Consider the following 15,859-nt stretch of genomic DNA (forward strand, 5'->3'; position numbering starts at 1 on the left):
ATGGTTATTCCTTACATGACATCAAGCCTTCGTTTCTCTCCTCGGCTAGCATGGGGTAAGTATTACTCTTCACTGATCGGCCTTATTATGTCAAGCATTTCTATTAAAATTATGGCGACGTCTTTTTATTATCAAATCTTTTGGTCTTAGCCGTCATTGATTTAGATGCTATATTAATATGCCGAGCAGCGTTTGTAGATCCAAAAGAAAAAAAAAAGTATAGAGACAAAACATGCGAAATAAAATAACAACGATTTTTATTAATACGAAAAATTATTACAATGTACAAAGAAGGGCTCGAACGAGCCTATACAAAATGCGAACAGCCTAAGCGATAGTTACATCCGTAGTACAGATAATTAAACTCCCAGGCGTCTTCTAAACTCGTTCTCAAAGTCTCTCCAATCTTTGCCTCGATCCTGACTCCCAACACACTGGAACCATACTAGGTATGCTCATAGGAGAGCGGTTGGTACTGATGATGGGTGTTCTCGACTCAGTCACGCCGAAAGTTTGACGTGACGAGTCCCTGCTTCGGATTTTGACTGAAAGAAGGGTGAGGTTGATTTTGAGTCTTCGCCATCCCTGTCCCGATCGAGCCATAATGAGCTTTATTGGAACATGACGTCTATGGGAGGGGTTTGGCTCCTGCATCACTCGTTGTTATGATAAAGTGTATCACGATTTAGTTTGTGGACCAGTGGGTAAAATGAACCCTCGGGGAGGCCAAATATTTCAAATCTCAGAAAGATGAGAATGAATTCTTTACAAAAACAATAACCTCCGCCTTTCCTTCTTATACTGAGGGTGGAGCGGGAAACATTTAATAGGTTCAGATATCCAAAGGAATCTGCCAACACGAACATGCCGGTTCCGTTTCTACACCCCATCAAAACAAACCGCCGAATTAAAACAGTCTCGTAAATAGTGGTCATTAAAAGCACGTTTTGGGATACCCAAACGATAAGAGCGCATCAAGCGCGAAATCAAAAGGCTGCCTCATAGACCGGCGCGTTTCTTGGACAGATGAGGAGCCGCCAGCATTATTAAAAGGCCAAATTGATTGGGCCGTAGGAAGAGGTTTGGTATCACCAAAACCCCCCTTTCCAACCAAGAGGTTGGACAGCCGGGTTTTGAGGGGCTATTGTGGGGCCTAAATAATTTACGGGCCAGGCCCATCTACCTGGGGAAAATCCGAAGGCCCAAGCCGAGGAGGGCTATGGCCCAAGCTCGACAAAATAGCCTATGGATATCGCCGAGGACGACTCAGTCCTCGGCAGACCCAAAGTCCCCCCCTGAAGGAAGGGTAAAAACGGTATAGGACCGAAATCAGGACGAAAGATCTAAAATATCCAGGGAAAGCTGCTCTCACTGCCATTCAATGCTCTGAACCTGACAGAGCCGCAGTCTTTAGCTTTTACAACCACCCCCAACGACTTTGAATATGGGCTGATGGGACAAGTATCAATTTTGGAAAGGTTGACCTTATACGTGGGCGAAGGACAGTGGACGCAGGCGAGTATAAAAGGAAAAATAAGTAACCTAAAGAAGGGGGTTGGGAAAAATGGCCAAAAACCAGAGCCTCCCAGCCCACCTCCAGGAGAAAGACTCCAGGGGTGTAGGAAAACTTAAACTGGTACGAACACCGCGAAAAACCCACCGCCTATCAATCAAGGCCTAGCCTTCCAAACCCACGCTCTACAAATGATGTTGTTAGGGGCCTTTTCACGTGCGAACCCGACACTGATACGGTCCGCCACGAATCGCGTCCTTACAACCCTTAATAAAAATTGAGCCCATTAAAAATAAAATTCAACCTCTCTAAAATTTTGGTCCATTGAATGTTGAACAAAAATATTGCAAGAAATGCAATGTTCACAATATTTCGTAATATTTTTGTAACAAATTCTAAATAGCAAGTTGTTATTGGTAAACAATAAAATAATTTCAGTGATAAGTTTAAATTAGAACCAATAAAAACTTACCATCTAAAATTTGTTGTGAAAGTGTTGTAAAAATGTTATGAACATAACATTTCTAAAAAATTGCCCAAACAAACAAATCAGCCTAAAAATTCAAATCAAACGTTTAATTGTGATTTTTAAAATTGTGTTTTCAAATGACATATTTTAAAATTGTTATCTTTACTAAAATGGATTATTAATCATTGCCCTAAAGGCAACCGTTAGCATGATCATTTTTTTATATAAAAAATGCACACTATTTAAATAGCTAGTCTGACTTTAATCTTTAGCAGAATTTGTTGGATTTATGTGATATATATTTTAAAAAGATAATGCATTTTGTTTATATTAATACTTATTTAGGCAATATGTTAGTAATGGAATGAGAGATCAGTAGCTTAATAATTGCTTGGTTGTATATATTGAAAAAGATGTAGCTCATAACATTGATAGTGAAACTAATGAAAACTTGTGAAATGAAATTTTAAAATTTTATGCATTTGCGTATTTTGTAATGTTAATATATTCAAGTTTTATTATAATTTTTTTTAATGACCACCCTGAAAAGAATTTCTGGAGCTACTACTATATGCATGAATACACTTAAAGATATACAATAAGATGCATAGTATAATTCCTGTATATAATTTAAATACTATTGATAGTCATTCTTATATTTTGTTAACTCTTTAAAAAGTCTTGTAAGAATATTATTAGGTATAAAATGCAAACTATCCATGTTTAGTTTTTCAATTTTTCTATTACTTCTTAATTTTTGTTATTGTCAAGCAATTTTTTTATTTATTATTTATTTTATGATTAATTTATTTTAGACTCTTTGGTTTTTATAATCAATAACTCACTTGGATGAATATTTATGATGTAGTCCCACATTTGATTCTAAAATTATAAAATAAAACTCTCTTTAAAAATAAATAATTTAGGACACATGGCGAAAAAATAGACTAATTTGAAACTCTATTTTGAAATTCTAATTGGATATATATATATATATATAGAGAGAGAGAGAGAGAGAGAGAGAGAGAGAGAGAGAGATTTGAACATCTTCTAAAAAAAGGTATAATTTTAACTATATAATTGTGATAATTTTTAATTGCACTTGTGTATATGCATAAGGCTACACATTAATATATACTAGCCTCAGAGGCTTTTCAATTTTTTGGGTAAAGATTAATAATTTGCATTTATTATAATTTGAGATTTCTACTTTTTCCAATCATGAAAAAATAAATAAATAAATACGTAGGGTGAGTTTTGTAGATTTGAGGAGTTTTAAAACTAACAAAAGAGTTTTTCTATTTTGTAGGGAGTTAGAGGGTAGAAGTAGGGATTTAAATTAACGTAAAAGTAGGAGTTTATTAAAAGCAGGAAGGTATTTCAACGTAGAAGTATGAATTTATTATTTTTATCAATTTACTATTTTAACCCCATTTTTAAGTTTTAGGTAGGGGTATTTTTGATAGTAAAAAAAGCAATAACTAATTTTCTTTTGTTAATTTATTATTTTAACTCCATTTTTAAGTTGTTGGTTAATTAATTTAGGGGTATTTTTGATAGGAAAAAAAATAATAACTAACTTTCTGAATCCTCTTAATATATACAGAAGATAATAAGAGATCAGTGTTCAATCTCCACCTATATTAAAAATCGATTGGTATCTTGATTTGATAATAAATTAAAACTCTTTAAAATATATATACACACATGCTCGTGTATATGTATTTATTGTGTAAGTGTATATACATGAGTTCTAAACTAATTTTTAAAAAAACTTTGTACTTCAACGGGCACTCCCGTGTTTCAAATTTTCTCTCTCTCCCCAATAATGGAATAATAATAAAAAAAAAGAAACAAACTGACCTCTATTTGATCTCCATTTAAAAAAAAGAAAAAAGAAAAAAAAAGGTTGAAAACCCGAAGGATGATGAGACCCTATTAGCTACAGTATTAGTATTACCCAAAAGCTGCACCAAAATTTTGGGTGTGCAAGCAAAAACAAAAAAGGCAGAGAAAAAAGAAAAGCTGTTGAGTGAGTATATGTATAAGCCCAGCCAACCATAAGAAACCCCCGAAAAAGACCACGGCCACCCACTCTTATACTTTCCATTTCTTCCCACCACTTCTCTTTCTCTCTTCCAAACATCTTTCTCATTCAAATACTGGACGAAAACTACCAAGCAATCAGCTGCTTTTTTTTCTTCTCAAATTCCGGATGGGGTTGTTGAAGAAAATAGCGGGCTTCTTAGGGTTCTCTAAAGACGACAATCACGAATCCAAAGACGAAGACGACGATAACAACAACAACATCAACAGCAACAACAACAACAATTCCGAAGCTCAGACCCATGGCAATAGTAATCGGTCTTCTGCCCATTTCCAAGAAACGGGTCTTCCTCGTAGAGGCTTCAGTGTTCCCGTCCAGGTCTCGCTCGAGCGACCCCATCTTGGACCTCTCCTCTCTCCTTGTATTCCCCCTGACGCCGCTGTTCAGGTCTTTTCTTCTTTCATCTTTCTCCACCCCCCATGTATTCAATTTCAATTTTGTGGTGTTTGCTGCTCCGTGATGATTGCTTTTTATCATCGGGTCAAGATACCAATTGGGTTTTTGTGTAATTGGGATTTGAACCCCAAATCTCTCTTATTTGACGAAAAGAGACTTTATCTAAGTGGAAAAACCCACTATTGAGATTGTTTATTTATTTGAAGTAATTTTAGTTTAATGGGGTTTTTTTTTTTTTAGTTGCCATAAAGGAGAGAGCTTTTAACCAATTTTTAAGGAAAGTTATCAAGGTGGCACCCTATATGTGGACATTTCAAATGACAGATAGAATTAACGTTTTGATAGGTAAGATCTTTTTTTTTGATAAGTTGATAGGTAAGATCTATGGTTGAGATGGATCACTGATTTAAGGGGAATTGAAGATGGGTTTGTTTAGAAGCTAGTGACTCATAGGATTAAGAGCATGATCAATGAAGTGGAGAAGCGCATCAAGGGTATTGTATGATAGTGATTGTAAAATAGTACATACTAAGTGAAAGGAATTTTTTTACAAGATTGCTATAAAACCAGCTATGCTCAATGGTACTGAATTTTGGGATGTTAAAAAGCAACATATTTATAAAATGACTATAGTTAAGTGGAAATATAGTCAACATATTTTGTGATGGATAACTGGAAATACACTGAAATGATTCAAAATGACTAAATCCCCTAAAAAATGGGGCTAGTCCTTATTGATGAAAAGATGAGCGTGAAATAGCTTTCTAGAGCTGAGATTTAGCAACGCATTCTAGGTATAGATCATTGGTATTGACTGGCAATGAGAAAAATAAATGCAATAGCTAAATGATGATGAGATAGAGTTGCTTGAGATGGTTTGATAGTGTTTAGAGGAGAGTGAGTAATGCACCAATTAGAAAGGATGACTTGGTTCGAGTTGAGGGAATGAAAATTACATGTTAATTAGGGAAGTAATAGAGAGTATGACTTCTAATAGAATAGAATGGCGGAAAATATTACATGTGACCAGCCCTAAGTAGTCTATTGAGGATACATAGGCAACCCTAAAAATTTTTAGACTAAGGCTTGATTGTTGTTATAATTGTGTTAAGGTAGAGCAAGTTTTAGACCCTTCTTCAAATGGTGTTGCAACCAACTATTTTTGATTGTTCTTATGGTCTTCAATTGATAACTGCTCCTTTTTAACTTCATCCTGCATGAGACTTGTGTGCCTTGTAGTTTTTGACCTTGTTTCTATAATTACTATTTAATGTGTTGTAGGCTGTCAAATGGTTTATACGCTCCTCTGTAGAATTCAGTGACCCCTACTGCAATGTTTTTGTGGTTCTTTAGAATTAAGTCTCCATCTCGAATGACCACCTCATGTATATGTTGCAGTTTTCTTTCTTTATAACTTGCCCTTCCTCTACATGAAGTCACAACTTACCAAGCATCTCTGTAGTGCCTGCTTTAATTTTGTTGTGCGATTTTTCTTATTTGGCACAACATGCATTAGCACTTGGTGGAAATCATCTGATGTTTCTTTATAAATGAGATATCAGCCTTGGATAGTTCAAGGGACAAAAGTTATCTATTGGACTGTGAATTGCATTTTTTTCATTTATCTACTGTTAAGAATCTAAATTAGGAAAATTTTTCAATGAAAAAAAGTTGACTTTAATGAATTAGAAGTGACACAACCATAATTTATGATGAGCCATTCTCGGTCCTTTTTGATTTCAAATCTTGAGTAGTTGAAGATTAGGGGTGTCCAATTGAATAGTGTGTTGACATGTGGTACTTCATAAAGGTAATGACATGCCATAGTATAAATATAGTGACAAACATGCATGAGGTAGGTGTTGCCAGGTTGGGGGAGGTGGACCTGTAGGTTTTGTGAGATACACATTTATTCTTTGAGCCATAGGGCTATGTGGTGGTGAGTGGTTACTTATTTAAAGGTGTATCTGTCAACATTGAGAACCTATAGGGAGGTAATAATCACAGTGATCAAGCCAAAGACACTTGGCAGCACTATACTATGGTGGATACATGACACAGAGTGTGGTGGAAGCTAAATATTTCTAAAGTTAGCATTTGGATTAAGCTGTCTATTATGACCATGAAGGCTATTGGGGGACAGGTTTGAGGCAATTTATCATGAGAAAGTCAATCTGACATTCTGCCTACAAGGCTTCATTACCTACATATTTTAGTAAATTTTATTTATTTATTTATTTATTTTTTATTTTTTTTTATGTATGGCTAAGTGGAGGTGAGGTTGTGGGTTCAAAACTCATTGGGTGTAGAACAAAATTTGGCTACAAACTTAGTTGTAGCCTAAGGCTACAACTTCCTTTAAAAAAAAAATTAACATTGCTACATATTTGAAAATCTAACATTTGGATTGCATGTTCTTTACACTCTTAACACACATGTCAAATTTTGTGACAATCAGATGTTATTTACTTTATGATCTATAAACTTATTTTTAATGCATAATTTTAGACTACAAAAACTTGCAATTTAAATAATAGATTGATGATATAATTATTGATCTTTGTTCTTCTGGAAATTTTGCAAGCATGGAAGATATAAGAAGATAATGTAATCCAATGGTGGAGTTGTCAAAATTTACATCTAATAAAAATATATTTAGTGAAGTTGTAGCCTTAGGCTACAATCAAGTTTGTAGCCAAACTCTGTCCTTGGGTGCGTGTGTAAACATTGATGAAAAAAAAAGTATATTGTGTTATGCATCATGATTAAATGCCTTTCTTTAGCTAATTTGTCTGAGCTCTTTAGTGCCTTTGGCTCTTGTAGCTTAACCCTTTATTTTTAGATCCAATCATATTTCTTACTTAGTCTTGTTGTGAAGATTGAAAGCTTGCACTATGATTGTAGTTGCATATTCATTTCATTTGTGCATCAGTGCATGTGCAGTCTTGATCACTTGGAAACTTGGATCAAAGGTGTATTTTTGGTTATATTTTAAATAAACCAACACAAGTTCAGAATTCTTTGGAGATGAACAACCATGGCCTCTTCAAGCTATCTCATCTCTATTGGTTGGTAGTTAATACTTGTGAAGCAATGGATGTTAGTTTTTTCATAATTATATTTAACTCGGTAGCAATTGCTATGAGGGTTAGAACAACAATCAGGACAATGAGGAGGTAGATGGCATTTAGCTTTAGTGAGGTTTGTCAATGCTGAGTCTGCCACATGAGCTACCCTTTTTTGTCATTTGGGAGCAAGTACTTCTTCATTATTTATGCCAGATGATGCTTTGCGCTTACTGCTTATATTAACATTTTTAATTTCAATATCTGTCTCCTTTTGTTTGTAATCTTCTTAGGCCAACTTCTTGCTGCCGCTGATTTATTTTTTGCCTCTGATTTTCTACTTATTTTATATGTCCTTAATATAATCCCGGTTCATTGGTTAATTCAAAATATGGATTTATAAGTTTTTATGGTTGACCTTACTGGAAATACTTGTCTCATGCTATATATCAAAGCAATTTTTGGAGAAGATGGAACACAGACTGTCTAGTTGGAAGAAGCTATATTGTCAGAGGGAGGGAGGATAACGTTATTAAAAAGTATGCTTTTGAGTTTACCAACATATTATCTCTCTATTTTGACTATTCCCACTAGTGTGATGAACGGGTTAGAGAGATTACGAGCAGCTTTTTGTGTGGTGCCTCTGATGAGGAATTCAAGTTCTCCTTGGTGGCATGGGAAGCAGTTTGTTTTGCCATTGGTACAGGTGGTTTGGGGATTCGAAAAATAGGAAGTTTTATTGGGGAAATGGTTATGATGATTTCAGAATGAGGCCACACATTTATGGAGACGGGTTCTCGCTATGAAGTATGAGGAGGAATGAGGCGGTTGGACTTTGCAACCAGTTTTTTTTTTTTTTGGGGGGGGGGGGGGTGTCACGGTGTAGTCTATGGAGGAGCATTAGGGCAGGATGGGACAATTTTCTTCAGTTTGTGTTTTCCGAGTTGCGGGCAAGCACTCGAGTAAGGTCTTGGCGTACTCTTTGGATTGGGAATTCTTCTCTAAAGAAGTCACATCTTGATTTATACTCCTGCTCATTTGATAAGATTACCTTAGTTAGATGGGGGTGGGGAGGAGCTGGAACATGAGATTTTATAGAGTTTCATGATTGGGAATTGGATTCATTGAATTATTTTCTAGATCTTATGTATTCTGATATCCCTAGGAGGCTTTTATTACGAGGCTATCCAAGGTACAAAGGCTGAAGAGTATTTGGTGTGTTAAGGCCCCAAAGAGGGTTTTGTTCTTAATTTGGACAGCAGCATGGGCGAAGATTTTTAGATTTTACTTATCAAGCGAGGTTTCTCTTTAGTTGGTTGATGTTGCATGTAGTGGTGTAATGAGGAGAAATTGGGTCAGTAAGCGAAATTAGACATCTAGAACATTGTTACCAGAATGTAAATCAAACTTCTTGCTTTCAGAACTAATGAACAGCTGTGGTACTTCACATAAGAAAATTTAAGTTTGCACGTATATCATCCCATAACAAAGAAAATGAATGGGAAAAATTATTTTTTCATTTTGTGTGTAACTTTATGCAACTTGAGAACTAAGGACAGAAAAATTTCCTACCCTGTCAAGTCCCTGGTCTGATCTCCCCCTAATAAGATAGATTTCCTTTCCTTGGGGGGGTGGTGGGGGCAGGGACAGGTCTTCGTCTTGGTCTCTCTGCCACATCCCCATCCCCTGACCTGACAATATAAATATTCTTGTTTACCTCTATGGTTTTTATTTTTTATTCTTCATTCTCCCTGTCTCAGCTTGTAGCTGCCATCCCCCAGAAAGTAAGTCTTCATCCCTTGTTGCTGTTGATCTCAGCTACTCTCTATCCCTCGTCTTCCTCCCTTGTTTCCAGCTTATGACCGTCTTCCTCAAACCCTTTCTACTCTTAGCAAACTCACTCCCTCACAATTTCTTTTACTCTATGGCGGTTGCCCTTGCAAGTTCTCAGAACTTTCCCCAAGGTTGATTCTCTATATATTTTCTCTAAACTAGACTAAATTTTATGATGGATTGGATTGGTCTTTGATGACCAGATTGAGTGTCCGTTTGGGAACTACTTATCTAGCTTTTTGCTGAAAGTATGCTAAAGTATATTTGTACCTTGAAAAAGTGAGAAAATGCGGGAAAAAGTGAGGTTTTAAAAAGCTGTAAATAAAAGTTAAAAGCTAAAAATTGAGCTTATAAGCTGATGCCAAACAGACACTAAGTGGGCATGGGATTTGGACTCTCACTAAGCATTTTTTTTTACTTTTTTTTTAGGGAGAGAGTGTGTGTTTTGGGAGGGGGGGGGGGGGTTCGGTTGGGGGGATGGTATTTCTAGATGAAGTATAGATAGGGATTAGGTGTCCCATACCAAAACTTCTCTATTGCCATCCCTATAAAAACATGCTTTGATCGCCCTCTTAAAGCTCCAGAGATAAAGAAAAAATATATATAAGCTTTTGCATTGACTGAGCACATGGAGAAGCAATGCCTTACAACTTGACTGAGCACATTTTCTTCAGTTTTATTGATGAAACAACCGTAGGAATGGATCTAGTGACAGTTGTGTTTTTATATTTACACTATTTGATATGTTTCTGCATCAAATCTTGTGAATTGTTGGATGAAGACCAGTTCAAAGCTGCCCATAGTTGTTTTATTCAGCCAAAAGAAATTTATTACAGAATGTGATACAAGGCAAGGAAATAAAGTACATATATTTGTTGGATGTGACTAACTAAACTAATTGTGAGTTTATAGACACTCTATTGGACACAGAGGTGCGTCTTTTGAGCTATGGCTTTAGCTTGTGAGAGATGTTCTTTACTTTGAAATTTGGTTAATGAATGCTTTGTTGTTCTGGAAGCGCTCTTTCTGATTGTAGAGATAAATATGAATATATGTTTAACATGCCCAAAATAATATGATTTTGTTAATGCTGGGATGCTGATTCTGATATTTTTTAATTTGCTGCCCGTCAACTAATAAAGGAAAAAGAAAAAACATTAAAAAAAAAATGATTTCGTTTTTTTTTTTTTTTTGGTGTGGCTATTTACATCAGTAATGTTGTGTTAAGTTTATACTCATGAGATGGGATCTTTTGCTTGTTCAGAGCATGTATTTAGAAGAATGGGCGATCTTGAAAATACCAAATTGGTTTCTCTCCTGTTTAGTGGACTTCCTATTTTCTCTTTAATTATAGGACGAAGTTTTATTGTCATCATTTAATTAGAATGGGTGTAGGATATGAACAATATGCAAGAAAGATCTCATACATACTTTGGCACAGATGAGAGTTCTTGTCTAAACCAACCTTCATTATCCTAATTTCCTGGATATGCAGTTTATTAGTGACCTTATGCTTCACTCCCATCGGATGGCTGCATGCATGCAGAGAATGTCAGTTAGTTTGGGGTGACATTGAGGCCTCAAAAATTTACTGGGGGACAAGTTCTGATGCAAGTTCTTTGCTTTCTAAATTGGTTTAAGTTATATATATTAAATGCTATTTGTTGTGACGAAACTCCAAACTCATAGTATTTCACTATTTCCCTTTGGCTGCTTTTATTTCATTGTTCTGGTTGCAGTGTATATATCATTGACACTTCTTGTTGACACCCGTTGTCAATATTGACTAAAATACTTGCCATGTATTTCCCAAACTTGGATATGTTGGTCTAGGAAGTCGACAGAAGTTTTGGATTCCCATAATAGTTCCTTCCTTCCTTCCATTAGTGATCAGGATGCATTTATATTGCTAATGATTAGTAAAATAAAACTTTATATAGAAGTCAAGGACATGCTAGGCACACAGCAATACGCTGCCTTCCTCCTCTGTCCTGTTAGCAGTTGATTCTTGTTAATTGACATTCCTTGTCCTCTGTCTATGAGCATATTTGTCAGAATTGCGACAGAAGTTGTGTTTTAAATCATTTTTCTTCAATGATACTTTTTGGTCTCATCAAGTAGTTAAATTTTTGGTTTCATTTTGTCTATGTTCAGGGTCTGAGATGGTATACCAAGGCTCTTAGGATAGATGAAGATGGAGATGTAGCAGATGAGTTCCTCGATGAGGTCCTGCTGGAGTCATCAACCTCTACAGAAGATCATCAAAGGTCATTTCCGAAGTTTGAAGTAAAGTACAGTACCAGGCCGGCTAAAGTGAAGAGCTTGCTCTTGGCTTCTGATGGGAAAATTCGACAGTGTGTGGAGCACCAAGGTAGATTGCAGTGGGTATAGAGGATCCTTAAAAAGAAAGTAATCAGAATTCTGGGTGGTAGGGTTTGTTAGTGAAAAAACACAAGTATGTTGTCGATTTGTTGATTTAGAAACATCTTTGATTGGTTGTCTGGTATGGACTCTGGAACCCTGCTGCAACCCTTTGTATCAATGTCTGTGTTGACATGCATCCATGGATTTTCTCATATGGTTCCTAATCGATCTGTAATTGTTGGCAACTGTTGCGTCTGGCCATAAATGTAAAAGTTTAGTGTTTGACATCAGTGGTGTCTATTTGTATACACAGAAAATGCAATTTGATGAATTTTAAACGCTTGGCTTTGGTTCAAATGCAATGGTAGTAATTGCTTGAGTGATAGAAGAAGTACATGGCTGAATTCAATACATTGTTGATATTGCTGCAACTTGCATGACTCCAAGGACCAAGGCTTCCAGTTGAGCATCAATACCATCAAGGAAGGTTCTAATTAAGTTGATTCCTTACAAGAAATTAATGATTTCTTTAAAATTAAGCTAATTAAATCTAGTGAGCTAGAGATTGAGTATTTTTTTTCCCAAAAATATTTTAATGCCTAAGCTTACCCGGAAAATGACTTGAGATTGTGGGTGCCCGACCTTTGGTAGGAAGTTGCTATAATAATAGCATGGTGCAAAATCGTGCAAACGTGAGGTGGTGACTGGTGAGGCAAGCATCCAATAATGTAGTCGATATTGCTACTACTACTCATGTTATTATCTCAATCACAAAAAGTACTATTTGTTTGCCATTAACGTACACCACCATTCTTTACCACCATCACCACTATATATATTTATATATATACCCCTGAATTTTAACAAGAGTAAACTTGTGATTTGAACAATTAATATATTGCACTTTAGTTTTGTAACAAATTAAACCTCTTAGTAATATTTTCCATTAAAGACTAACTCATTTACAGACATGATGTACACATAATTTAGATTTTTTTTTTTTTTTTTGGATAAGTGTACACATAATTTAATTCACATCATCGATAATTTTGAAATAACATCATTATCATGTACACATTATGTAATTAAATCTATGAATCTAACAGAGTAATAACAAAAAGGTCTAATTTGTTAGAAAATAAATGTTCAACCAAATTCACGGGTCAAAGTTCAAGAGTGGTATTCATAAAACTTATATTATAATTTCTTAATTGTTAAACATAATTATTCAAACAGTGTAAATTTTAAATTAAAGGAATTAAAAATTTGTCATCATTTTTAATTTTTTATTATTTTATTTTTTATATATAGTGGTAATAGTACAATTACAAACTGAAAGAGTCATTTGGAAATTGCAAAGGCAAACAAAGTTTTTACCAATTTACGACCACAATTATAAGCTACAGCCTACAGCCCCGAATTATCAATATTTACGTAATATAAAACATTTAATGCATTTTTATGTAAGTCTTTATATAGTACTTTGTTTGTTTGTTTATTTTTATTTTTATTTCAAAATAAAGGGGGATTATTCTTCTTAGAACAAAATTTGGTTACAATTTTTGTTTTTTGGTATAAAATTTGGTAACAAACTTTTTTATTTTTATTTTTAGAACAATCATCTTTTAGTTTGGTTAAAATTTGGTTACAAACTTGATTGTAGTCAATGATTATAACTTCGACTAAAACAATTAATATGACTACATATTTTTTATATTTTTGAAAATATAATCATTGGATTGTATGTTATTTATATTCTTAACAGGCGTATCAAAGTTCGTACCAATTAGATGTTATATACTATTCAATTCACAAACTTATTTTATGCATAATTTTAGACTATAAAATCTTGAAATTTAAACATTTGATTAATAACATAGCTATTAAATTTTGATTTTTTTGAAATTTTGTAAGTATGAAGGATATAAGAAGAAAATATTATCTAATTGTAAATTTGTCAAAATTAACTTTCTATAAAAAAATATTGAGTAGAGTTGTAGCCATTAGATATAATCAAGTTTTTAGCCATACTTTTTACTTCTTCTTATATAATATATATAAAAGAAAGCAAAAAGATGTCATTTAGTTACAAGAATTTGGTGACTTTATATAATAGTTGATATCCATGTTATACTATGCCACTTCAAAAAATAAAGATGACACTCTCACTCAGTAAACACAATGCTAAAACTATACACACACAGAGATGATTATTATTTTTTGATAAACCACAGAGATTAAAAAGGCTATGCAAAATTTAACAGTAAGTTCTCACTTACACCATTGATTAATAGTTAATACTTGTGTCCAGGACGGTACCCTCCTAGTGGATATGCTGGAATGGTACCCCCACACAAAGGAGTTCCCTTTCCAATAGGCTGATGCAACTCCTTTTTTGCTTGTGCTGATGCCTCCTTGCCTTTTCTACGCTTCTCGGCCTTCTTTTTGTCAACCTCATAAAAAATTGAGCCTAAGATTAAGATGCTAGTATATAATTCATAATCATGCTTCATGGTTGTGATTATTAATCAATTGCTGGTTAAACATAAAATATAACTCAGCTCACAATTCCTGCTCATAACATATTGAACACAAGACCTATATATAATAACACTAAGTATCCATTTGGTTGTGCTTTAGGAGCTCTAAAGCTCTTCTAAAAAAAAGTGATGCAGTGGAAGCCCGAAGGAAACTGAGAATATTAAGAATAAAGCTTAAATTTGAAAACTTTTCTATATATATATATTTCAGGTTCATATATAATTTTTTTTTTTTTTTTAATTTAGAACTTTATAAATACTATTCACTGTATATGACATGGCTTCACTATATATAATTTATCAAATAATTTACACACTAAAAAACTTTTTAACTAAAATTCAATATTACACAAACTTTACTATTATGTAATATGTAGTTAAAACTCCTCCTACAATATCAAATGCGTGGGCACAAATTAAGCATATTATATATACTTAAATATATGGTTAATATCCTTTCTTTTCTTGCAAAGAAAATGTTAAGATCCAAAATAACTCGGTAAAGACCTTTACACCTATTTAATTTAATTTGTAGGTCTTATCTAAAATTGAGAGGGAACCTTTTCCTCTACTTTGGCTTTCTAGATGGCTACTCGTTCCTTGACAGAACTGGCCATGTTTCTGAGCTTCTCCTTCACAGATTGCATCTCTCTCTCTCTCTCTTATTACAAACTCAGCAAGACAAGTACTGTTTTAATTTGATATATGAACGAAAAGGCTCTTACAAGTATATATGAACTTTAACTATATATATATATGTTAGTACTGTATATCTGGTATGCGAAAAAGACGACCGACAAGTCAGTAGTCTACGTGTCGAAGAGGCAGGTTATTGTGTGTTTGATAGAACATTTATATTTGTGATATATGCTTATCACAAAGACAAATGGAAATTAATGCTTTACTAGAGCATGCAAATTCTGTGTGTTCAATATATATACATGGCCCCATATATATATTCCGAAATGATTAATGAAAAAGGAGATTTTGTAATATATCTACGTACAAAGTGGGATAGGCTAGCTAGAATATCTCCATGTAACCATGTTGGTTCGCGATTATATTCATTCCATATAAACCATGTTGCAAGTAAAGTGAATGTTAGAATGTTGAATTTATTTGAGATATCATGGCTCAATATGTTCTAACCGTATCATGGTCACTCTGAGATCTATGTACTTACGAAATAAGTAAACTAATTCTAGGGTTAGTCAAGAGTATAGAATAAGGTTCTCTAGTATATCCATGGTTGTTACATTGGATTCATTTGAAACTCAATTCAACATATGAAGTTTCAGTTTTTTGTGGGTGTGTTGGAGTTTTGTGGGTTTTGGCTTGGATTGTTGGTTTTCGGTTTGTTGTGGGGTGGTCGGTGGCGAATTGTCACAAAGCCACAGAGAAGAGATGTGATGAATATTTTGTGGGTTTGAAATGTTTTTGAATTTGTTGATGCCTGTGGTCTGTGGTTGCTAGTTCTGGATTTATGGATGGGTTTTGCTGATGGGTTTGTGGGTTGATGGTGTTTGTGGGTTTTGTTGATGCCATTGTTTGGCTGGATTTGTGGGTTTTGCT

General features: G+C 34.4%; 1 protein-coding gene across 1 annotated transcript; it reads left to right on the top strand.

Annotated features, from left to right (window-relative positions):
- The first annotated feature begins 3,946 nt into the window (after positions 1 to 3,946).
- Positions 3,947 to 12,104, top strand: LOC115971887 (uncharacterized protein DDB_G0287625-like). The gene is made up of 2 exons (XM_031091988.1): positions 3,947 to 4,476; positions 11,538 to 12,104. Exons 1-2 carry the CDS (start codon positions 4,198 to 4,200, stop codon positions 11,772 to 11,774), a joined length of 516 nt encoding a protein of 171 aa, XP_030947848.1. The 5' UTR covers positions 3,947 to 4,197; the 3' UTR covers positions 11,775 to 12,104.
- The last annotated feature ends 3,755 nt before the right edge of the window (positions 12,105 to 15,859 follow it).

Source organism: Quercus lobata, chromosome 12 (genome assembly GCF_001633185.2).
Source record: "Quercus lobata isolate SW786 chromosome 12, ValleyOak3.0 Primary Assembly, whole genome shotgun sequence".
Classification (NCBI taxonomy): Eukaryota; Viridiplantae; Streptophyta; class Magnoliopsida; order Fagales; family Fagaceae; genus Quercus; species Quercus lobata.